This window comes from Anarrhichthys ocellatus, unplaced genomic scaffold (genome assembly GCF_004355925.1).
Source record: "Anarrhichthys ocellatus isolate YVR2014 unplaced genomic scaffold, GSC_Weel_1.0 scaffold11, whole genome shotgun sequence".
NCBI classification, from domain to species: domain Eukaryota; kingdom Metazoa; phylum Chordata; class Actinopteri; order Perciformes; family Anarhichadidae; genus Anarrhichthys; species Anarrhichthys ocellatus.
In genome coordinates, this window is record NW_022280041.1 from 2,294,266 (window position 1) to 2,319,669 (window position 25,404).

The 25,404-nt window shown below is 42.6% G+C and overlaps 1 protein-coding gene across 1 annotated transcript; it reads right to left on the reverse strand.

The window, feature by feature from the left end:
- Positions 1–67: 67 nt before the first annotated feature.
- On the reverse strand, positions 68–18,546 carry LOC116385564 (serine-rich adhesin for platelets-like). The gene is made up of 32 exons (XM_031851148.1): positions 18,144–18,546; positions 12,983–15,198; positions 12,755–12,816; positions 12,615–12,653; positions 12,217–12,399; positions 11,708–12,036; positions 11,097–11,392; positions 10,873–11,007; positions 9,995–10,093; positions 9,838–9,875; positions 9,210–9,426; positions 8,697–8,781; positions 8,577–8,611; positions 7,586–7,684; positions 7,396–7,451; positions 6,883–7,099; positions 6,318–6,501; positions 6,193–6,212; positions 5,595–5,747; positions 5,333–5,458; positions 5,180–5,218; positions 4,858–4,983; positions 4,641–4,770; positions 4,346–4,516; positions 4,194–4,228; positions 3,557–3,721; positions 3,309–3,443; positions 3,150–3,185; positions 2,910–3,050; positions 2,409–2,506; positions 2,247–2,270; positions 68–1,718 (listed from the first exon to the last, which is right to left on the reverse strand). Exons 2-32 carry the CDS (start codon positions 14,861–14,863, stop codon positions 1,631–1,633), a joined length of 5,442 nt encoding a protein of 1,813 aa, XP_031707008.1. The 5' UTR covers positions 14,864–15,198; positions 18,144–18,546; the 3' UTR covers positions 68–1,630.
- Positions 18,547–25,404: the final 6,858 nt, after the last annotated feature.

Here is a 25,404-nt window from a genome sequence, read left to right on the forward strand (position 1 = left end):
ACACACACACACACACACACACACACACACACACACACACACACACAGTCCTTTCAATCACAACTGGTTTAAAGGGCCACCAACACACACACACACACAGTGGCCTTTATTTTTCGGGTCACACAATCAACAATCCAAACTCTGCCAGCTTAAACCAACACACGTGGGGAGCGCACACACACACATACAGACAAAGGGTAAGAGTGTGTCGGGGAAAATGTGCTTGTTGATGCAGATTTGTTGCAGTGAGAGAGAAAGCCGACGATGATGCAAGACAAGAGGGTACAGTGTTATCTTAAAGGGGTGTTATGGGACCCCATAAGGTTCAATAAAAGTGGATGGTGCAGCAAAGTTATTAGGCTACGCAAAGGCCACATTTTGGTATGTTGTGTCATTAAGAGGCTTAATGACACTGAGACTATCGCATTAATAAAGGTATTAACAAAGTGTGTGGCAGACAAAAGAAAGAAAAGGCATTGAAGGTATTGTATTGGTCAATCTCATGCAGACTTTTGGGTTTTAGAATGATTTGATGGGTAAATGAGATGTGGAACATGTTCAGTAACAGGGGCAGACTGTGAGCAGACGTAGGGGGAGGAGGCATTTCTGTTGCCCCTCTATTTATAGTGCGACCCACTGGGCTTCAGTCATGTCATCTGCATATTTAAGGTGTGTGTGTGTGTGTGTGTGTGCTTACGGGAAGGTATGCTAACTTTGCTTCGCTGTGGGTGGGGGAGATAAAAATAATAAAGTGGCCCTGATTGTGTTCCAGATTTATATTTTTTACTTTTAAATGTTAATTTAAGCTGCCATTTCAGTCCTCCGTGTTATTCACAAACGAATACACTCACTTTCTATCAGTCACCAGGAAAAAATGTTGGCATTGTACGTTTCTGCAAAGTGACGTAGTATATCAAGCAACCGTTGCATGGTATTAAAGTAACTTGGTATAAAATTGACTGAAACCAGGAGGTTCACAAAAGGCGGAAGGGCCAAACAACCACAGGACTTTCACCCAGGAGACCGCTGATCGTGTCCCAAGTGAAAGAAAAAGTAAATGTTGACTTTTAAGTCTTACCTGACGGCATGTTAATAGACGCCGTTTTACGCAACGTTGTTAAATTAGTTTATTAAATGTATTTATATCAGGGACTAGGTACAAAAATACATTAATCTCAAGAAAGAGAAGAGATGGTTTGTACCAGATTTAGTATTGTTACGTTATGTTGTTATATGACCTAGTTGTGTTACTTTGTGTTACGTCACCTTATGTTATTATTTTAACACAAACCATGATATTTTTTTAACCTTAACCAAGTCAATATTTGCTTAAACCTCACCGATCGTTTGACAATGTCAACCACGTGGCATTGTGTGTTTCTGCTCTCTGTCTGTTCTGTGCCGTACAGCAATCAAGCAGAAATCTGAGGACGGAAATATATGTAGTATATAAATATTTCTTCGTAGGCTCTGTCAGCCTTTATGAGTGTTTACTATACTTCTTATTTATCGAGCATAAGGTGAGTGAAAATAGGTGAAGGCAAGGAAAAAAAGAAAAGTTGTTTGAAGCATATGGTTTTATTTATTCAATACTGCATCCTGTTTTATTATACAACACAAATCTTTGATTTCACAGCCGCCAGTTTAATGTTGTCTGGCTCAAATAGTCTTGAGTGACCTCATCAGAATCTTGTAGACGCTGTTTTAGGCTCTTCAAACTAAAATTACAAACACAAAGGATTTTTATTCGCAAATGTCAGCAGGGTTGTAAATAGCACTTTGTTAAGGAAATAAGAAATACAATGTACACGTTTTCATCTAGAGTCCCTGAATGAATTGTGCGGTTATCTCTCGCTTTAATCACATGCTGGAAATCACATTTCCCCAGAGTCCTTTGTTATGTTATCAAATGTGTGTTTTTTAGTGTCCAACCAGCAGTAAATAAGACAAGATTAATGCATTTACAATTATTTAAAAACAGAGAAAAACAGCAAATCCTCTCCTGAGAGACTTAATCGTATTTGCTTTAAAAGTGTCTTTAAGGACTAATCAATAGAAAAACATGGCTGCCAAATTAATTTTCTGTCGCCACACTAATCGTTACTCATCTTGAACTCGGGGACATATAAATAAATACATCCAATGAAATGAGCCACCTGCTAACATCGTATAACATCATAACAGTCATCACATTGATCTTCGTCATGCTTCGTCTCTCTCCTAACTTTACAAAGTGAGATACTCACGGCTCAAAACTTCGAACTTTACTCCTGGAGAGAGAAAAAGAAGGTGAGGATTAAAAGATAAAGAATACAAACCAAACAGAGACCGTGTGAGCAAAACACTGATGTGAGTAATTGAACTAACCCCATGTCATACCCCTACATTTCAAAAGGATATATGCTTACCAAATGTCAATGTTCTTTATCCTGTAAAAGGTACGATGTTTGTTTTGATTCTCCACCACCTTGGTTACACCGCTGGAGTCAGCCATCTCAATGCATATCTGAGGACGACAGTTCATGGACGAATAGAGAAAAGACGGAGAGATGAAGAAAAGGTTACGGGACGAAAGCAACAGAAAGAGAACAGCAACAAGACGTAAGATTCATCAGATGTGAAGTTACAGTATGTTCATGTAAAACGGTTGCACAAACCATTTAAACATATTTGATTAAATATGAAAGAGTAAATCCAGACAGATGGTTATAAACTTATAAACTAATGTTACCGTCTACTGAAGAAAAGAAAACATATTTATGACCTTTGTAAATTAAATGCAAGACGTTTTAATACCGTTTTTTTTGGAGGGAACTAAATTGAATCCTCTCTAAGCTCTGCAGATACCCTGACGATGGGGGTTCTCTCAACACTTTATTGTGAAAAGTCATATGTTTGTATTCTCGTACCCTGTTGGCGAGTGGCAGGAAGCCGACAAAGGGCGCAACGGACGCCACCGCTTCCATGACCACCCTGATGATGTCCAGAGACGTCTCGCATGTCTCCACACACAGCAACCGCTCCTCCAGAAGCTTTGGATCTGGAACTCCCTGAAGAGCAAGAAATAGTTGGAGTTAAAGACCAGAGATCCAAAGATGAAGAGCTGCTTCCACTTGACAAAAGATTTACATAAGTGGTTATTGACTTACACCGTTGCTCCACGTCAGAGTTGTGTACATCATCTCCTGCAAAAAGATGAGTCACTAAAGTCGTAAAAACACATTTAAAAATATTTGAAAGTCCAATCCTGACCCTGACAGTGTTACAGCCCAGATTGCGCCCTGTTTTGTTTCCCCTAGTGTCCATACCTCACTGTATATTGGAGATATCTCCTCCAAGACGAAGTGAACAGTGAGCGGGCAGAAATTTACACAAACTGGATTTCTGATGTGATCTTGGAGAAAATTGCAGCAAAAAGTCCAATCACCGAAAAACACAAAGGCCTGGAGATGAAAAGAGGAAAGATAGGAAAGGAAAAACAATTAAACTCAAACAACACAGCTCCATTCAATAAAATACAGTTTTACTGTTCCAGTCCACAGTTTCTACTGCTTACCCTCCTCTCCAGAGGCAAGACCACCACGTTGTAGTACAGGGAGCGGAGGTTCCGTTTGTGGAAATACCGCCAGACCAGCTTGGCCACGTCCTCGTGGTTGTAGTTTCCCGCTGGCAAACCGGTCAACATGATTGTTGGGAACCTGGAGCAATGACCACTGGCCTTCTAGGAAACACAACGTTTCAATTGACAACCATCCAAGGAAGCGGCACATGAAGATGTGGCAGCCAGTAGTTCCCTGAAACTTTTGCTACATCTTTGTTTGACCTCTGTATTTCTTCGCCTTTATGACCAAAGCATGCATCATCTGCGTGTCCACAACATCTTTCGACCACCGAGACGGACCAAACGCCACCGCGAGTGGTGCAACCGCCCCAAAAGGAGGGGGAGGAGAGCTGGAATAGTCTGATCAAATACTTATATTTACCTAAATATTAATTAAATATGTACACACTGAAATGTCTTATCTCATGCTATCACATTGTGTATTATATCAGGATATCATAATACACAATTATGTTGTCTAAATTGATATTTACAAGCACATACTAACTCAAATTTCAAGTGTGTCAAGTATTTAATTCTATCATGACAGAAGATTCCGGGCACCAGGAAAGTATAAGTGAAGCTGGCTTACTGCAATGTCGTGCATTCCTCTGACCGTCAGGGAATCTTGGAGTTAAAAGTGAACAAAGGAAAAACTCTTACTTCACTGAATAAGTTCAAACATGGTAAATTTGGCAGTACCAAACTTGTTACTATGAAAATGTAAGAAAAGGTGTCTCTTACCTGGGCTGAAGAACCAAGGAGACCCGGTAGGGAACAGAAAGGGATGAGTTCTCATCGGGATCCAAAACGGTCCAAAGCTACCCTGCGAAACACCGATTTCTATCGGTGGTATAGTTGCACCGGCAACAACATCCTCGCTGTCCGGCAGAGTGTTCTCAGGAAGTTTTGGTGCTGCAAAAACCCAAGCAGGTACGTGGTAGTTTTCTTTTCAGTAACAAACCTCTAGCAGAGACTGAATCAATCAGTATGAATCCAGGTAACATATTCATAGTTTTTGTCTGAAAGAGAAACTCACGTAGTGGTAATTTTAGACCAATGGATGGTATCTTCAGCCGGTGGACTATGTGGTCGGGGGCTTGTTTCAAGAGACTGTACCAAACTCCGAGCCGATCAGCATCGCGAATCGACTTAAATTCTACAAATACCTGGACGCAAAAGCACAAACATTCATGACAGGTAAGACCAAGAGGAAGTCACTTAAAACAGACGTACTCGTACGTGTTTGTTTCTACCTTGTTGAGGAGAGGCAAGACGTTTTTGACAGATTCGATTCTTTTCAAAACTTCTCTGAGCTTCCTGGATTCACTTGGTGAAATGCCCTTGATGAAGACGATTCTCTCTCCATCATCCAGCACACGCTGCATCAAGAACAGGAAGTCAACACCCAAACTAGAAGAGCAACAAGACGGCAGAGAGACGCACACAAACTGCTCTGCATTGTTGCAATGAATGAATTTTGCACAGTTTTTCAAAGTAAAAGTCAATATCTTAAATAGAGTTTCCTGTACTCCGCTCAGTTTTAAGGCATTAAGCGTGCGAGTGTGCATTACTTACAAAACGCATCAGCTGCATCAGTGATTTATAAAATCCAATCTAAAACAGAAACGTCACAGTAGGCAGTGTTGAAATACAAACATCTTTCCTTCTTCAGTACATCAATAAATATACTGAACAATCTGTCAAAATCTGTGCTACGCATGTGCTTACCGGTGTCATTAGAACTCTGCTGGCTACTGCATGGAACACAAGTTTAGAGCTTTTGAAAAAGATGCCATTTTTTGCAGAGGCTTCCATTATTCTGAGCCTAATCCCCTGGGTGCCCCTGAAGAAGGCCTGAAAGGAAAACCAATATCAAAAAGGTATAGAGAAGTTTTAATCTTATATAGGCACCAATAGTGTATGTATATAACATTAAGTACATGAGATCAATAAACCAAACTGAGATGCAGATTCATAGCCTGGGGCCTACCATGCACTTCTGAGGAATAACATAGATGTAGTCTTCTAGATATTTAAACCCAAATGGCATGAGCAGTTTGACGAGGTCTTCCTCGGTGTAGCAGCCGTCGTGATACTCCGGCAGGTTGGTGATGAGCAACAGCTTGCTATTACTTGGAACATCCTGGAAAACCAAATCAAGGAAAGTAAAGAAGGAGAAAAACAATGTATACTAGTCAAAGCACAAGAAAGCCTTTAGAACACGAATAAACCACCAGAAATGCAAAGTAGACACCCAATTTGCATGCAAATTTGCAACAGTTGCAAAACTATTTTCAATAAAAAGGTACCTATAGATTAGCGCAGGCAGAGCACCAACTACCAGGATGCTACTGACCCAACACAGCATCTGAGGTAAGTGTAAATGTTCTTTTTGCTGTGACTGCAGAACGTCAATAAAGTATAATTCCGATAATCGCATTAATGTTGAATATCACAGCGTCAACCCATAATACACATCGAGTTATCTCTTGTTAAAGAACAACCTCCTATCTCCTAGTTTAATTTACATCTTTGGTAAAACTACAAGTGTAAATACTGCGGTACTTCATGCATTTGATTTGACCTACCTCTTCTTTCTCGAAGAGCTCTGTCAAAGAGAGACAAAGCAAATGTTTAAAGAGAAACAGAGAGAAAGATAACAAATGATGATCCCATGCAGTCATTTGGGACCATTAGACAAACTGTTTCTTACGTATTCTGTCTTGATGCAGGTGTTTCTCTATACTCTCGCCAACAGTCTTGGTCCCCCGTCGTTCTTTTTGTTCTGACAAGGTGTCAAACTCAATGGGCTCCACCACTTCAGCTCCCATTGCACCAACCTCCATTGGTTGGGCGTCTTCGGCAGGCGAGTGTATAGACATGTGAACCACCTGGGGCTGAATGAGATCACTGTGAGCAGCATGCATGAGAATGCATTACAATATCATAGATTTGTGCATATTTCTCGGTCTGAATAACTTGCTAGATTAGACGCTTGTTAGAAATAAGTCAACGGTGGAAACGCTGCGTGTGAGTAAGGGGGGGGGGGGCAGCTACGCTTGCCACAAAAGACTCTGTAGTCGTATGAGTGCATGAATTACAGTAAAAAAGACTAAACAAACATGGTTGTGTCTTTTGCCACAGCTTCTTGAACCGTGGTTTCAGAATCTTTTGGTTTATTCTACGTCAGGCTGAATTTCTGGAGTCGTGGACTTGGATACTGGGGATGTTTTTTGCTTTCTCACAGCTCCCTTCACGGGCAACTTTCCTGTTTTTACCATTTCATTTTCTGCTGTAGCTCTTCTCCATAAGGCTCCATAAGGTGAAGATGGAGGCCTTTTAGGCAGTTCAAGTGGAATCACACCAGGTGTAGGGAGAATGACCATTCTCGCGATCGTGGAAGTGTTTACACGTGTGATGACGCTGGACACGGAAGGTTTTCTCGTGATCGTGGAAGTGTTTACACATGTGATGACGCTGGACATGGAACGTTTTCTGTGAACAAGAGAGAGAAAATGGAAAAATGGAAAGTCAAAGTCAGTTTTCTTCACTATAAAATCCTTCACAGGTTAAATTCCTGGGATGACTTTTACTCCACAAACTACTTTTTTTTTTTACACTGAGGACACAAAGTTAGAGCAACAGAATATTTATGGTAATTAATTAATATATATATATATATATATATATATATATATATATATATATATATACACACACACACACACAGTATATATATAAATAAAACCCTCTGTCCTCTTAAAGAGACGTCTGTGTGAAACATATCTTACTTCAGAGGACGCTTCTTTTGCTTAGGATGCTTCTTTTGCTTCACACAAACAGTCTTCTGTAAACAAACAAATTAGAATGAGTTCTTTTAGATTAATATGATAATTGACAGTGAGACTACATTAGACATACATTATTATGTACTGTATATTTCCCAGGGACAGAGAAGGAAAGACAAACGTGTGATGATACCTTTGCTCCAACAACAGGGATTTGAAATCCTTTCACATCGAGGCTCTTCAGGCTCTTCAGTTTCTTTGCGTCGTCTTCTTTCTCAAAACACTCGATTGTCTACATGTGCACACACACACAAACGCACATATTACTACAACCGTCAGGACTATAAACTCACTACATTCACACACAAAACATTAACAGCTCCTCCACTACATGTCTGACCGCCCAGATATTTCAGTTTCATTTCTTTAAACGGAATCAGAGGAATTGTAGCATTTATGCACTTACATTGCATTTCCAAAGGCCAAAAGCATACAATAAACTATCAATAAATATGATTTGAACCCATAATATTCAGTGCCTTCAGTCGTTTGGATAGAGTACATGTCAACACAGGAGAGGGCTGATGGTTTCTGGGTTTGATTCCCTTCTTACAGAGAAACTTTGGATAAAATACCAAATAAAAGCAACAGATTGTCAAGGAGAAAACGTAGCTCACAACACTTCTATTTTTTCCCTGAGATGAATCTGAACACAGCGCTCTTCCATCCGACCTCGTCTCATGATGTGTGGCGTTGGTTTCACTCCCTGGCTCACTTTATCTCTGTGAGAAAGACTGTCCTCCTCCTCCCTGTGCTCCTTCCTTATCTACTGTTGACATGTATACTCCTTCGTGCGTTTTATTAAACTCCGGAACATTTTGACTGAGCTTGGCACTGCGTCATTTTGTTGTCCGAGGGCTCGTCACTGACGAGAAGGCAAAGAATTAGCCGAGTTAGTCTTGAGAATATCCACCGCCACGAAACAGAAAGCACAAACTCTCTACGCACACGTTACGCTTTAGTAACGACGTGATATGTAAACCTGGATTTCACTTAACATGTCTGTATCCTCCCAGCTCTGAGTCTTTATAAACTATGATCATGTGGTCAAAGATCACATCTCTCGGCCCCGTGTCCAGACACTTTAGTAAAAGCACATTTGTAAATGCTGTGATTTGACTTACCTTTTCCCATAAGACGCTTTCTTTCGTGAAGAGCTCTGTCAAAGAGAGACAAAGAAAACGTTTAAAAAGAAACAGAGAGAAAGACATTTGGGACCGTTAAACAAACTGTTTCTTACTTACTTATTCTGTCTCGATGCAGGTGTTTTTCTATAGTCTCGCCAACAGTCAGAGGGGTAACGGAGGTAACTGTTTGAAACACCTGGGGCTGAATGAAATCACTGTGAGCAGCATGCATAAGAATAAATTACAATGTCATAGATTTGTGCATATTTCTTGCTTTTTTTTCCCCTGACGGTCTGAATAACTTGCTAGCTTTTTAAAAATAAGGTCGCTAAGAGCTACGTTTGCCCCAAACGACTCTGTGGTCGTATGAGCTCATAATTCATATTTATGTGAAATATTTTGGCAGTAAAAAAAGACGTCTAAAGTAAATAAACCGGTGGCTTTGAACCGTCACCTTTACTTTTTCCAACAACCATGGTTGTGTCTTTTGCCACAGCTTCTTCAACCTTGGTTTCAGAATCTTTTGGTTTATTCTACATCAGGCTGATATTCTGGAGTCGAGGACTTGGATCCCGGGGATGTTTTTTGCTTTCTCTCGGCTGCCTTCACGGGCAACTTTCCTGTTTTTACCATTTCATTGTCTTGCTCGGCTGAGATGTTTTCTGCTTCGGTGGCTTCAGCTGCACTGTTCTGGAGTTCGCCTGTTGGATCTCTTTCGGGTCCAGAAGGTGACGACGGAGGCGTTTTAGGCAGTTCCAGTGGAATCATGTCAGCTGTAGGGAGAAGGACCTTTCTCGTGACAGTGGAAGTGTTTAGAGGTGTGGAGACACTGGACATGGAAGGTTCTCTATGAGCAAAAGAGAGAAAAAGGGAAAATGGAATGTCACGGTTTTAATGATTATATATTTTCTTCACTATAAAATCATTGGCGGTGCGTACAGACGTGTCTTTGAACAATACAACCTTCAGACTGAAGACAACGCGTATGTTCTTGGCAGCATTATTACCTGTATAAAAGCTAAATTGCCTCGCGTGGACATGACGAGTCTGCCGGCTCGTTAAACCCTGACATTTTAAGATGCATGTTTGAGACTGTGTGCGAGGGAGACTGCAGGTCAGCTGCTCAACCCTCTTTCAAGGGCACTTCAGCCATTATTCAAAACGAACATTTGGATTAGGGGAGTAAGCATAGTGGCCTTGGAGCATGGGTAAAACCCTCCCTCCTCTTAAAGAGACGTCTGTGTGAAACATATCTTACCTCAGAGGAGGCTTCTTTTGCTCCACACACACAGTGTCCTGTAAAACAATTTGAAATGAGTTATTTTAGATTAATCTGATAGTTGACAGTGAGACATATATTCTCAGACGTATATTTCCCAGGGACACAAAAAGAAAGACAAAAAGCGTGATGATACCTTTCCTCCAACAACAGTTATTTGAATTCCTTTCACATCGAGGCTCTTCAGGCTCTTCAGTTGCTCTGCGTCTTCTTCTTTCTCAAAACACACGATTGCCTACACGTGCACAGTTTCCAAGACTGAATCAGAGGAATTGTAGCATTTATGCACTTACATTGCATTTCAAAAGGCGAAAAGCCTACAATAAACTATTAATAAATATGATTTCAACACGGACACAGGACAGGCCTGATGGTTTCTGGGTTTGAGTCCCTTGTTGCAGAGATACTTTGGATAAAATAGCCAAATAAAAGCAACAGATTGTCAAGGAGAAACTTAGCTAATAATACTTTGTTTGTGTGAAATCTGTGATATTCCATTCTGAAAACAAGTCTTCATCCGACCTTGTCTCATGATTTGTGGCATTGTTTTCACTCCCTAGCTCACTTTATCTGTGAGAAAGACTGAACTGTCCTCCTCCTCCTCCCTGGGATCCTTTCTCATTATATTATTATTGTGAAATGAATGCAGGGGGGGGGGGGGGGGGGGGGGGTGTATTTCACTGGAGATTCGAGTTTTAACCTTGCAAAGCATTGTGGGATTACTACATTGCAATTCTACAACATGCTGCTAAAATAATCTGAAGGGTAATTTACTGTAAATACACAGTTCAATGCAGTAATACGACATACTGCTCTATCACAGAACTTTGATGCCATAAGCGACAGTAAAGGCACAGAATACAGCCGTCATTTTACTATGCTTTACTGTAAAAATGTCACATTAACTTGCTGTGAAAGTAATGCAACTAGTAGACAGTAAGTTACTGTAAATGTAAAGTCACATATTGTAGTGTGTGTTATCTTATGTTATCATCAGACATCACTGATACACACCTCCAGCTTGGACGGAAACAGTAAGAATGACTTGGTTTTTCCAAAGCGCTCCAAAGCAGCCAACACGTCGCTGCGAGAGACAGAACTATGAATCCCTTTTAGTTTCACCATGGTTGGAGGTGAAGGTTTAACACACTGAGCAAAGAGAGAGAAAAACACAGAATTAGAAAGCAATACGTGGGTAAGACACACACACACACACACACACACACACACACACACACCTTAGTCTTTGTGGAAGAACTTGCCTCACTCTTCTGCAGGCTGGGCTTTGCTTCAGAAGGCTTTTTAGTCAACTCCTTCTTTGCTGTAGAGGATGAGGAAGAAGAAGACGAGGTGGTCTTTCCTTCATTGGAAGAGGAGAGGGAGGAGGAGGAGGAGGAGGAGGAGGGGGATGATGATGATGACGATGACGATGACGATGAATGGGACTTCCTCTTGGCTAGCTTGGCAAGTATGATAGGAGCCAGACTTTTAACCAAAGCATCCAGGTCTGACTTGTTTGACAGCAACTGGCCAGCTAGAGGGACGACAAAATAGCAGCGTGTTGGTGTTTGCAAAGTCTCATAAAGAGTCTCTATCGTAAGATCTTTGTTTATGAACTGTTGCCATCTCTTCTCGGGAAAATGTTTTCTACTTGGTTTACAAGTTAACATTCACATCAGAACCACTGGAAAGCGCAGTAAGAATTACTATTAATACTGTAAGAAGCACTGCTTCTTCCTTATAGCCAAACCAAAAGCAAATTAAATGTTTAAACATCACAAAAGCTATTTTAAAGATAAGTCTTTAAAACAATATCTTGCGTCCTTGCAGTGTTTGTAATTTCTCAAACCTGAATTTTCCAGTAGTTTCTCAGCCAAGCTCTTTTTACTGCGCAACCTCTCTCGTCGAATGGACCCCCTACTTCGTGGCGATCGTCTCTCGTCAGTCCTCCTTGGTGGCAATCGTCTTTTGTCACTCCGAAATGAGGGCAATCGTTTCTCATCAGTCCTCCTTGGAGATGATCGTCTCTTACAGCTCTTCCTTGGAGTTGATCGTCTGTTATCTCTCCTCCTTGGCGAGGACCCTTTCTCATCCCTCCTCCTCTGTGACGGTTGTTTCTCAGAGCTCTTTGAACGGGACCGATGGCGGGAGGAGGTAGGACGAGAACCTGACCTGGACCTGATCAAAGGACAGATAAAATCAAATGATGATTTCTGAAGAGGTTAAAACGCTGGTGTTAAGGCAGATATTTTTAAGGTTCTGCAGGAACATATTTGGCAATTTGACAAGCAGGTGGAGAGTGGTATCTCTTCTGTTCACCAATCTTATTGCTCAGATTAGAATTTATGCGTTACAGACCTGCGACTGGATCTGTGCGGCGATCGTGATTGTCTGCTGGGTTTCTCCCGTCTGCCCTCTGAACGATGGTGCCGACGGGGGATGGGTGAGCGGGAACGTGAGCGGGACCCGGTTTTCCGACGATGTCGTGAAGTGGTTGCGGGCGAGGTCTTGGCATCTTTACCTGCAGCACTGTAGAGAGCACTGGACGAGAAAAGCATAATGAACGATAGGAAAAGGAAAATTTGCCAAAAGTCAGCAGAGTACTGGTTCACAACTCACAACAAGTGTTTGAGCACTAAAGCCGGGCAGAAACTGTATGGTTCGACATGCAGTTTGATGGGTGTCACAACATCAGACTAATCACTCGAATAATCCAATAAAAAAAACACAGCATCTGCTCAGCTAAATAAATGTACCTGGTCCTGCTTGGAATCTCACCATCCCACTCCGGGTATCTGTGGTAAAAAACAACAATTGAAAGACGCATATTAAAAGTGCAAAGAGGCTACATTTTGTCAACAAAGACAAAAGAAACGCTACGAGAAAAAAGACTGACCGTTTACGGAGGACCTTGCAGCTCTCAAGGTGAAAGCTGGTGTTCTGGTGGTAGACCCAATCCTAGTAGTCAGAACATCGAACGCACAGCTATTTAGAAAGGCCTAATTATCACCACAACTGTTATCACCAATAACGTCATCTGCCTAAAACTAGACAATGATGGCATAGCTGTCAGTGCTGGAACTTTCCTAAAGGGAGAGACAACAGAGTGCATACTTCCACTCACCTTGATTTTAAGACATTCTGTGTTACACAGACAACAGGTATGTGGAAAGATTCTCGGTGTGGCCGCAGCACCGTCACGCATCATGGCCGCTGTTGGCAGGTCCCTGGAGACTGAAACTTTTGCCGGAGGCTGCTCGCTGGTGGGTGACAGCGTCAGATCAATGATCTCCACCAGGTCTGGGATTGGCTGAGGCAGATCTGGACGACTAACGATGGGGGGAGGACCAACCGGGATGAATGGCAGATGTTGCATGGCACCAGTGATGCTGGGAATGTGAAGAGCAGGGGGAACCGATTCGGTAGCAGAAAAGACTGAAGGCAAAATCGCTTGCCCCGTCTGTGATACTGGCTGCTTCTCTGTCTGCTGCATCTGTGATATTGGTTGCTGCTTATTAATCTTTCCAGTAATTGACCCTTGTGCTTTAGGTTTATTCTGATCCTTATTGCCACTGGTGTCATTACTGCCAATGAGCACAGGGTCCGGTCTGCTGGGTTGCACACCACAGTACAAAGTGCATGGTGGTTGGGTTTTCGTTGTTGACTGGCGATCTGCCTCCGGTTCTTTCAAAGCATCGGGTTTGGAGGCTTCAGACTTGACAGCGCTGATGTCCGTGTCTGTCTTTGGCAGAGAAGAAGAGCTCAGAATTGTTTGGGAACTGTGGTTTGGTTGGATCTCCAATTTTGTCTGATCATTGCTTGGGGGAGCCACAGAGCTCAGTTTTGAACTGTACAAAGAGCTGAGACTGGAAACAGAACTCGCCTGGTCACGTGAAAAACCCAAGGCAGTGCTTTCAACTGTTTTTTGCGGTGGTTCTTCAATATGTCTGCTACTACCATAAGTGTAAATTAGCAACATACTTCCACTGCCACCACAGTTTTCTCTACTGCGACTGATACTTCCAATCTCCTCTCCAGCCCCTCCAGTATATTTGTCACTTTGTCCACAGTCAATCACTTTACTTTGCTTGAGGACTGCGGATGATATTTCCTCCTGGCGCATCCCTACCCCTCCAGAATGACTCATTCTGGTGGGTTGGGGATCGGAACAGGGTTTCGGCTGCACTGCAGTCGTAGCTCTTTTGGTCTTCTCAAGGCGAATTTGCCGCAAGATGTACGGCAGGTTAGCAGGGGTGATCTGGTCTTCAGGGTAGTTGACAAGATGGTCCAAGTCCTCTTTTTCAAGTCCAAAACGCAGAAGGATGTTAGAAGCTAATTCCGACTCTGTACGGGCCGCAGGCTTGTCTGACAATGGATACTCAACATTACCTAACCCTGGAAGAGACTGCATTACATGTTCTCTTTCACTGGAGGAAATTAAAACATTGTCAGCACTTCTTGAAAAAGAAGACGAAGCAGACGTTGAATAAAATTTAGAGGGTTCATCGGCAGTGGGCCTTTCGTAGTTCGATGACCAGTCCGAGGACCTACTGCCACTTTCAACTCCCGGGTATCTACGTCCTAGAGAGGCAGAGGTTGAGGACATTGGGTAGGAGACCATCCCTGTGCCTGAGGAGAGACACTCCCTTTGAATCCTGGTCAAGCGAGAGTCTATGGGCTGTTGCATTGGTTTGCCAAGTAGCCTCACCTCCTCTCTGGCTCTACCAATATGCATGTCTATAGACCTCTCCATGTTCTTGTCTATAATGGCCCTACTCGGTTCAGGCCCGTAGCTTATCGACTGAGGCAGCAGTGACGGAATTATTCCCCCAGAGTTGGCAGAAGTCCCAGAAGAAGTTCCACAAAAGCTGAAGATGGACCCAGGTCCAGCACTAGAAGACGCTCTCTGATGGTCCTTCTCTGCCGGTCCACCGGAGAGTCCATACTGCCCCTGGTTGGAACTTTGGTTCCCGGAGGCATAGGGGTTATACAGGGGATGGGACATGGAGTTTGTGATCTTCGGCTGCCAACTGCCAGAGCGTTGTTTATCTGCGTCGCTGAGTTTTCAGTGGAGCCAGCTGCAAGGAGGCAGCCTGCTGACAGTACAGAAGCGAGCTCCCAGGGAGCCCTCCAAATAAGCGACTTGTTCAGAGCCCTGAAATCGGAAAATGGGCACAATGCTTCAATAGCAATGCAAGGCTGAAAAATAGACAAAGGAAGGGTTTATTGAATGGAAAGGACATCAGCTTCTTGGATGGGTAAAATCCATCACCTGGAAGGTCTTGTATTGAGTTGTCCGCTCTTAGTCCTTAGTGTGCATTCTTGCAATATCAAGAGATCCTGCTCGAAAAGTGGGATCACAAGATCATACAAACATCCTTTATCGTGAAAATTTCTTATTGACAAAAGAAAAGCAAGACAATAATCTCTTACAGTATCGTCACACCTTCATAATGCTCAGAGCATGGTGCACACAGTGAAAGATAAGTTCGAAAACTGCATGTGGTGGAAATTAATGTATTTCCTTGTGAGAAATCAAAAGTATCTCAAGCTCTCTGTCTTTAAGTATTTATTACAGGATAAGATATAGAAAAATGATGAAGAGTGTACAAGTCATCAAACGTGAGCCAATCAGTACAAACAGAGGGACAGAGTCCACGGAACCAACATGGGGCCTCCAAAGTCAATAATTCGAGGAACGACGCTTGGTTTATAATCGCGTGAGGCACCATTGGCCGAGACTCCACAGACAGCGTGCGAGCTACGAGCACGCATACAGGCATTTATGCTCTACGTGCTGTTTGTTGCAGATTCTCCGAAACGCCAGAGCGCGCACAAACAAAATAGTCGGCGAGTGTCATCAGCAAAACTCCATAAACCAACCGCCCCAATGTAGAGGACGTATTGCTATCAACTGCGAACTTAAATCTCACATTCATGGACCTACTTTATCACCTTTACACAATCCCTGTAAATAAATAAGTCAAGAATTAAATGTATTATAATGCAAAGGGTGAATATCCTGGAAACGAATCGGTTGGCAAAATATTTACTTACCTCTTGTTTCTACAGCATTTAAAAAAGTAAAATCCTCAGACATGTTAACAGTGCTTTTCTGAAAAGCCCCATGTTCGCACACAGCGGGTGCTTAGTGTGCACGACCAGCACCGCGACGTCTTCTTCTGGATCGTGCACCACGCATTGTACCAATGAAAGACCTACTAATGTGTCGGAGGATTTTACAAATGCTGGACAAACAGGAGATCTTAAAAATCTAAATTTGAGTAAAACTTTTCCCAGCCAAAATATTGTTTCATGATATATTTGAGTTTACAGTTAATTACAATTCCTCCTTGGCATTGTGGCAGTTGGTTTATGGTGTTCGGTGGTTCGGAGGATACGGCAGTAAACAACGCGTTGCACGTTAACACCTTTCCGCGTCATGGTGCCCTGCACGAGTATCAACGAAGCTGGAGGCGGAGGTCTCGACTTCACTCTGTCGATATGGAGGTGGAGCAGGCTGTTGCATCCAGCAGGTCCGGGTGAACAGGGGGTGCAGGCGGCTGTGTTCAGAGGCATCTGACGTATGGCAGACGTGGAGGATATCCAGCTCCCTGTGTGAGTTAGAGCTGAGGATTCTGGTTAATTCCCTCTCGTGGCCTAGTTCACTATTCTGCTTTGTACCCTTCATTGTCTCACATCGTTCTAACTTGCCTTAAAATCTCTATATTGGAGTCAAACTGCCAAAGTTAGGTAACACTTTATATGAAGGTCAGATCTATAAGGCGTTATAAGCACATTTATAACACATAATGCATTACATGCAAACAAACTAAACTGTCTTTATGGCTTAAGTTATGTCAGTATAACGTGCTGTGTAACAAACACTGTTACTTTTACATGAGGTGTAAAGCATCGTGAAAGCTGCACTTATAATATGGTAGCATCACTATATGTTGTGTATATAGCATCACTATATGTTCGGGCTACAGAGAGAGAGGTGTGCTCGTTTGTCTGTCTGAGCTCAAACTCCCCCATAACAGGAGCATTCCTGAAGGGAATAACAGAACACGAGAAGATGAACAGCGCCGGAGATAAACTCTTCCCAGACAGTTAGCTCATAGCTACAGCAGCTCGGTGCAACTTCAGACCCCCGACCGGGTCGAGGCCTTGACATGATCAAACGCCAACTGTATGTCCTTACTGCAGGCATGAATGTGAAAGCCCCTCCCTGCTTTTGTTGTGTTGATCATGGTCTTCTCTTACCCTTTGTCTCCTACTGCTTACATACAGTCTAAACACGGCTTTGGCTCCCTGTATAAAATGCTCCGTTTTTCATTTGCTGTGGGTCAAACTCAGGACAGTTTACATGTAGAATACACGACAGAAAGCAAGTCGGGCGACATACAGTTGGGATGTAGAGGAAGTGAGTAAAACTAATTATGTCCACTTTAAATATGGCAGACCACCTGAAGCTCCTGAGTCCATTTAAAGGAAAGGGAGTCTCATGTATTTTCTATTTAAAGAACATTGATGATGTTATTTGTCGCTTAATAAATACAAATTATTGTCGCCTGTGTCACATGGTCTTCTTTGTCCTGTAAGTGGAAACTGTTGATGTGTTGCTATAAGTATTTAATTGCAACCTATTTTTATTGTGAGCATTTTTTTAATGTAAAAGGCATTTACAATACGGTGATGGTTAACAGGTTTTTTCACAGACTATTTGAAGACGTTCAGACCATATTTCACTGGTATTTACATTATTCTCTTTCAACTGAGACATGTGGATGTGGATTCTTGGTTAGCACAAATACACAAAGATGACAGAGATAAATAATATCATAGTGCAGGAAGAGGCAGAAAACACAAGGAGTCGATATGACATTTCACAATATTATGAAGAACACAAAATCCACATACATAAGATATGACAACGTAATATTGATGACAAAGTATTTTAACAAGATATGATAACACATTAACAACAACAAAGAAATGATGATTGTGTGTTAGAGTGTGTGTGGATAAGCTTTTAGTTTGAGCCAAGAGTTACACAAGTTCTCTCTCTCTCACACACACACACACACGCGCGTAAAAGAAAGTTTGGCCCAAGAGTTAACAGCTTTTTCTTTGTCAAACTTTCTGCCTCTTGTCTCGTCTTGATGTCATTTCCCCAATTTGCTTTTACACTCTTCCCCATCTTGGTTTTAAAATGCAGTTACTTCTTACCAAGGAACCCGAGATATCTTGTTTTTTTTTCTAGAATAAAAGTAATTCTTTACCTTAGTTGTCTTCTGTTGTCTTCACTACCGTGTTCTCTCCATTACTCCTTTATTGCGAGCTCACAAGCAGCCTCCTCTGCGCCTCTTTGGTGGATTATAAAGTGTCCGTTTGCTGAGGATTCCTGGAAGTAACGAGCTCAACGTGTCTTTTATATTTTGTTATCTTGTTTTGCAAAACCTTCCGCAATGTCTCTCGCTGAGTGCACGCCCACTCTTAAAGGGTGCGCGCGCCTGCGTTTCGCTTGAATTCAAATGCTGCTGCAGTCAAGTAGTTTAGGAATAATCGCTTTCTTGCTTCTAAATTGTCCCGGCGTCCGCGTGTTTGTGTCAAATGACCACAGTTCTGCCGGGTTTTTTTAGTCAGCTTCTGTCTGAGCTGCGACAGTTGTGGTTGCTCTTTGGCAGGAAGTCGTTCCTACTTCTGTAACCCAGCTGGCTTCACGCGGCGGTGCGTGGGCACGTTCACTTCCTTTAAACGCACACAGTTGTTGGTCAATTCTGTTGTGATTTTCTTCTGATTAAAAACTAAAAACATATTGGTATTTAAAGCTTTTTTCGACATTCACAAATTATTCTGTGTCACTTCTACCATTTAACCCTTATCCACGCTATTTAAATACACACATGCCACTTTAATAACATACTTTATTTAACACTCTTTATTTGTTTGTTTATTGTGATGGTACTTTTTCCACTGTGACTCAATAACAAGACCATATATATTTTCTTTTCTTGTTTATTGTAAATTTGTGTATGTACATTGAGAGCGGAGTGGAAACCAGAGACAAATTCCATGTATGCGTATATGGTATTTCTGCTCAGCTTAGATAAGAGGAAGGGGCTGAATGACGATGCAGATATTTCATTGATTAGTTAACTATTGAATGGTCACTGATGTCCAGATGTTTTAATGATGACTCAGCCCACCCCCACCCTCGTGCTCTGCTCCTTTATAAACGGTACACACGTGGTTCTTCCCCTCAGACTGCATTGCACTCTGGAGTGTTTTGTTGAGAGAAACGTATACAAATTGTAAACACATATCATATTGTGCTCGCTTGCAATATGGATGCATTAAAGCTTAGCAATATCACACACACACACACACAGCATTTTGACAGAATGCACATCTTGCCTACAAGCTGCTTCCTGTTTTCGGAAACAGAAAAACCTATTTAGCACATAATGCACACCATGTCCCCAGAGCCTCTTCCTGTGATCACAAACAGAACGCCCTATAACGACTGTCACAACCTGTGGGAGGGATATAACAGAACACATAAATACCAAGCCTCAGTCTCAGACTCATTCTGCTCTTTACAGAGAACATTTAGCCACTCCAAGCCACAGAAGAAGATGATATGTGTGCAGGCAGTCAGCTGCATGGATCACACGTTCCCATCTCACACATTCCACAGAGGGGGGAGGTTAGCAGGAAAGTGAACTGAAAAATAGGCCTTTCAGAGGTGATAAGAGAACTGTTTCGGCCAATGATCTGTTGTCTGCCATATATGGACCTGGCGGCTGCAGGAAGCGCCAAGGAGAAGCAAGTATAGGAGACAACAAAGGATCGGGGGTTCGGACTTTGGCTTTTGTGATGATTCCTGGAGGGTTCATGCATTTTTGTAATCTTTTACCTTACTTTTTGTGACAACTAATGTCCAGTGTTGCTCATCTCTGGTGGGGTCCTTGTAGTCTCCTAAAGGTAAGAGTGTTCTACCCCTGGGATAGGCTGACAGTAAATAAATTAGACATGAAATTTGAATGACATTCCTGTTAAAAACTGAGATTAAGATGGTGTTGTTCAGCATTGTTGTGATTTACTAACTTGGTTGGCTCCGATTGACTTTGAAGCTCTGCAAATGTATTTTGTGTGATGTTGCAGTGTGATTATAATGCTCACACACACGCACACACAAACACACACGCGTTAAGCCATGTGGTCGAGGGAGGGGATAACGGGGATATATTATTACTTTGATGCAATCCCCCCAGAGAAAGATCCTTTCATGAAAATATTCACCATCACGTTTGAATAAACTGTTGACTCAGCAGTCTGAGTAGTCAATAGCTTTTCATTATGAAAGACTAAATGCTGCAACCCTGTCTCTTAACAAATGTTTGGAGGGAAACGTATTTTCTTCCGGATTACGGACTCAGTTTAAAACAATTTGAAACACGTGGTTAATTTAGTAAATTAAAACAAACAAACAAAATAATCTACAAAACTACTTCTTTGATTAACAAAAGTTCCTTCTCCCCTCACTTCATTTGTGTCTCAAAACATATTTTCGTTTTCATTTGAATAGATATTAATAATGCATCTGTTTTTGAATGTATCTGATATATTTGAGAGGGAGGCGGGGTGTTGATATATTCTCAATTAATGTATAATTTATGGTGACAGAAACCGCTTGATCACCACCCATACAGTGTTTAAAATACCATTACGAGCCTATATTAAATGTTTTAACTGGAATTATGTGAGAATAGCACCGCTGTGTGGCAGAATAATGATAACACCCGTATCCTCTCTGCTTTTCACACCCTTATTCATTTAACGAGGAAAGGAAATAAGCCAAAGCAGCATTTAGTCATCTATGTTTATTTGTATGAACTTGTAGAAATACTAAAATTTATTTTATTTCTGTGGCCTTGGTTTCAAAATATTACCGGATTATTACATAACACGACTTGTGAAACCCAAATTTATGGACAAGAATGATTAAGTTAAAAAGCAGGACTTTTATGACGAATATATTCTCAACCTAACCGACATAAAGTGAATGAATTGAGAACTAACTGATCAATTCAGTTTCGGTTCAAATTAATTCTCAACATAATCTATAACTCTTCAATTTTTTTTTTAATGTTTAACATGAACTTTTGATCCAGCCAGTTGGAGCTAATGTAAACAAAGTAAGAGCCCTGCTACCAAAAACTCTGAACACAAGATTGGTTGAGTAGTTTATTTGAATGCCGACAAACAGTGTTGGAAAGTAACTAAGTTTATTCACTCGAGTACTGTGCTTAAGTATGATTTTGAGGTACTTGTAGTCTAGTATTTCCATTTTTTAAACTTTATAGTAGCCAATATTGCTCTTTTTACTCCACTCGTTTGCAGATACACAAAATAAATACTTCATATTGTAATTAAAAAATAAGCTCCACCTTTATGAACTGCAATATTATAGTGATGCTTACACATTAATTTATTCATAATTATAATCCAGTGACATCATTATTACTATTTTGACGTGGGCCAGTCTGGTACTTTAGAGAGGCCTATAGTTTGATGATAAGTAGTTTCTACTTATGGACTTTTACTTTTATGAGCGAAGGAAACTCGGGTGTCCTTCGCAGAAGTGTTTTTGGCACACTTAAACAAATAAAAGCTGTGTGACACACAGCTGTAATGATCTCAAACCGCTGGACTCTACAAATGTAACAGTTCCTTTTTGTGTTCATACATTTTATACACTGCTCAAAAAAATAAAAGGGAACACTTAAACAACACAATGTAACTCCAAGTCAATCACACTTCTGTGAAATCAAACTGCCCACTTAGGAAGCAACACTGACAATCAATTTCACATGCTGTTGTGCAAATGGAATAGACAACAGGTGGAAATTATAGGCAATTAGCAAGACAGACACCCCCAATAAAGGAGTGGTTCTGCAGGTGGTGACCACAGACCACTTCTCAGTTCCTATGCTTTCTGGCTGAAGTTTTGGTCACTTTTGAATGCTGGCGGTGCTTTCACTCTAGTGGTAGCATGAGACGGAGTCTACAACCCACACAAGTGGCTCAGGTAGTGCAGCTCATCCAGGATGGCACATCAATGCGAGCTGTGGCAAGAAGGTTTGCGGTGTCTGTCAGCGTAGTGTCCAGAGCATGGAGGCGCTACCAGGAGACAGGCCAGTACATCAGGAGACGTGGAGGAGGCCGTAGGAGGGCAACAACCCAGCAGCAGGACCACTACCACCACCTTTGTGCAAGGAGGAACAGCAGGAGCACTGCCAGAGCCCTGCAAAATGACCTCCAGCAGGCCACAAATGTGCATGTGTCTGCTCAAACGGTCAGAAACAGACTCCGTGAGGGTGGTAGGGCCCGACGTCCACAGGTGGGGGTTGAGCTTACAGCCCAACACCGGGCAGGACGTTTGGCATTTGCCAGAGAACACCAAGATTGGCAACTTCGCCACTGGCGCCCTGTGCTCTTCACAGATGAAAGCAGGTTCACACTGAGCACATGTGACAGACGTGACAGAGTCTGGAGACGCCGTGGAGAACGTTCTGCTGCCTGCAACATCCTCCAGCATAACCGGTTTGGCGGTGGGTCAGTACTGGTGTGGGGTGGCATTTCTTTGGAGGGCCGCACAGCCCTCCATGTGCTCGCCAGAGGTAGCCTGACTGCCATTAGGTACCGAGATGAGATCCTCAGACCCCTTGTGAGAACATATGCCGGTGTGGTTGGCCCTGGGTTCCTCCTAACGCAAGACAATGCTAGACCTCATGTGGCTGGAGTGTGTCAGCAGTTCCTGCAAGACGAAGGCATTGATGCTGTGGACTGGCCCGCCCGTTCCCCAGACCTGAATCTAATTGAGCACATCTGGAACATCATGTCTCGCTCCATCCACCAACGCCACGTTGCACCACAGACTGTCCAGGAGTTGGCGGATGCTTTAGTCCAGGTCTGGGAGGAGATCCCTCAGGAGACCATCCGCCACCTCATCAGGAGCATGTCTAGGCATTGTAGGGAGGTCATACAGGCACGTGGAGGCCACACACACTACTGAGCCTCATTTGGACTTGTTTTAAGGACATTACATCAAAGTTGGATCAGCCTGTAGTGTGTTTTTCCACTTCAATTTTGAGTGTGACTCCAAATCCAGACCTCCATGGGTTAATAAATTTCATTTTCATTGATAATTTTTGTGTGATTTTGTTGTCAGCACATTCAACTATGTAAAGAACAAAGTATTTAAGACTATTTCATTCATTCAGATCTAGGATGTGTTGCTTAAGTGTTCCCTTTATTTTTTTGAGCAGTGTATATTTAAGATATCAACTCATACTTTCTGCCATTCACAGTCTATGTAGCTCCTCATAAGGCTCTGTTCTAACCACATTTCTGAGACATTCACCTGATACTTTTTACTGAATGTAGGCTACATCCAATTCAACCGCTATAATCCTTTACGTTTACTCTGCTCGTTTCTTCTCCTCGCCTCCTCCGCTTGTATCTCCAATGGGTTTGACTAAGACGCAAGGAGTTGAGGAAAGAAATCAAGCAAGGAACAAAATCGGGGAATGAGAAAGACCCATAGTAGTTATTCCCAAGGCATCAAATGAGACTTAAATCTAATGAAATTCACCAAATTCAGACTGCGACACAGGGTGGAAGCAGGCGGCAACTTCCGGTTCTGCCGAGTGAAGCCAATGCAGAAGTGTCTTAAAACGTGCATTCTCTCTACTGACCAGCAGGGGCGACTCCTCTGATTGTATAGAAGTCTATGAGAAAATGACTACTTCTCTCTTGATTTATTACCTCAGTAAACATTGTAAACATGAGTTTATGGTCTCAATCTCTAGTTTCAAGTCTTCTTCAATACAGCATGATGTTTATTTCATACAGCACCAGAGTGGACGACTTCAAGACAAGACCATCCAGATGATGGATTTAACCCATCCAAGAAGCTGAAGTCCAATCCCATTCAATAACCCCATCCTTTTTTCTTTTTTTAACTTTTCAGCTTTGCATTGCTATCGGAGCATTGTGCCCCTTCTCCCGCTCCACGGCCCCCAACAAGCCCCTTGCTTGGAGGGCTCCACAGGAGCTCGCGCCTGCTCGGCCAGCAGGCTGCCTCCTTGCGGCTGGCTCAACTGAAAGCCCAGCTAGCAGTGACGCAGATAAACAACGCTCTCGCTGTTGGCAGCCGAGCCGCGACCTACATACCCACAACGCCCCCCTCCCCAACCGTTGTGGCCATCAATCTCCTTCACCTTCTGAAGATTGCAAACACCATGTCCCATCCCCTGTACAACCCCTATGCCTCTGGGAACCAAAGAGCCACCCAAGGGCAGTATGGACTCTCCGGTGGACCGCCAGAGAGGGACCCTCCGACGGCATCTCCTCGCCTTGGACCTGGGTCCAGCTTCAGCTCTCCTGGAACTTCTTCTGTGACTTCTGCCAACTCTGGGGGAATAATTCCGCCACTGGTGCCTCAGTTGATGAGCTACAGGCCTGAACCGAGCAGCGCCATTATCTACAAGAACATGGAGAGGTCTATAGACATGCATATTAGAAGAGCCAGAGAGGAGGTGAGGCTTCTTGGCAAACCAATGCAACAGCCCATAGACTCTCGCTTTACTGGCACTCAAAGGGAGCTTTGAGTGCCAGTTGTAACTTATTAATGAAACTAATGAGCACATCTCTGGTAAACATAACATAAAGTGATGCTATTGTGTGATTCTTTGTGGAGAAACAATCTAAATCTAATAAAATCATAATTCTTTGAAAGAAGAATCTGACTGCTCTAATGCATCATTAATAAGCTATAATAAACTCTTGAAAGACAACTTGGTTCTCGATCTTAATTTCAGATTTCCACCACACATTCACTTATAATGCATTATAATCTGTTGAGTTGCATTTAAAAAGGGACTTATCTTGATTAATCCCCGAAGTTAAGCAGGCCCGAGCTGGTCCAAGCTGCAGCTAAACACAATTCCTTTTCAACCACCTGCTCCCGGGATCAGCACTCCTCCAGTCAGGCCTTGTCCTCCAAGAAAGCTCCGTGTGTCCAGCCCGTTCATGGATCCTTGCTGCTCCGATGTAGTTCAGTCTACGTCAACTATTTCTTAGTTTGAGCGTAACAGGTCCAGAAACTGAATAATACTTTCGGTAACTCCATTAAACACTCTCACTCCTCTTTGTTCTCCTCCATGCAGCTTTGGTTAGTTGATTAGTTTTCCCCTCCCCCAGCTCACAGGTGTCTAATTTATAGCCTCTTTCCCCGCCTTCTCTTCCTGTCAGGTTGGAAAAGGGCTATTCTGTGTATTTTTGTTCTGCTACAATTGTTCATGTTATATTTCAACTGTCACTTCATAAATACTAATTATTGTCGCCTGTGTCACAGCTGTTAACCTCCTGACCTGAACTAGACATTTGATCTGTGTGCAAGAGTTTAGCCGGTCACGCTGAGCGCACACTCGGACATCCCGTCTCTTATGCGACACTGCTACAGGCCTCCACGTG

Excerpts from the sequence above, each read along its gene's own strand:
- LOC116385564 (XM_031851148.1), bottom strand. The coding sequence starts at position 14,863 with ATGTCCCATCCCCTGTATAACCCCTATGCCTCCGGGAACCAAAGTTCC. Across the intron at positions 7,452-7,585 it reads TCCCTGTTGTTGGAGCAAAG|AAGACTGTTTGTGTGAAGCA; the intron begins GTATCATCACAC and ends GTTTGTTTACAG. Across the intron at positions 3,444-3,556 it reads TCTTGCCTCTGGAGAGGAGG|GCCTTTGTGTTTTTCGGTGA; the intron begins GTAAGCAGTAGA and ends TTTCATCTCCAG.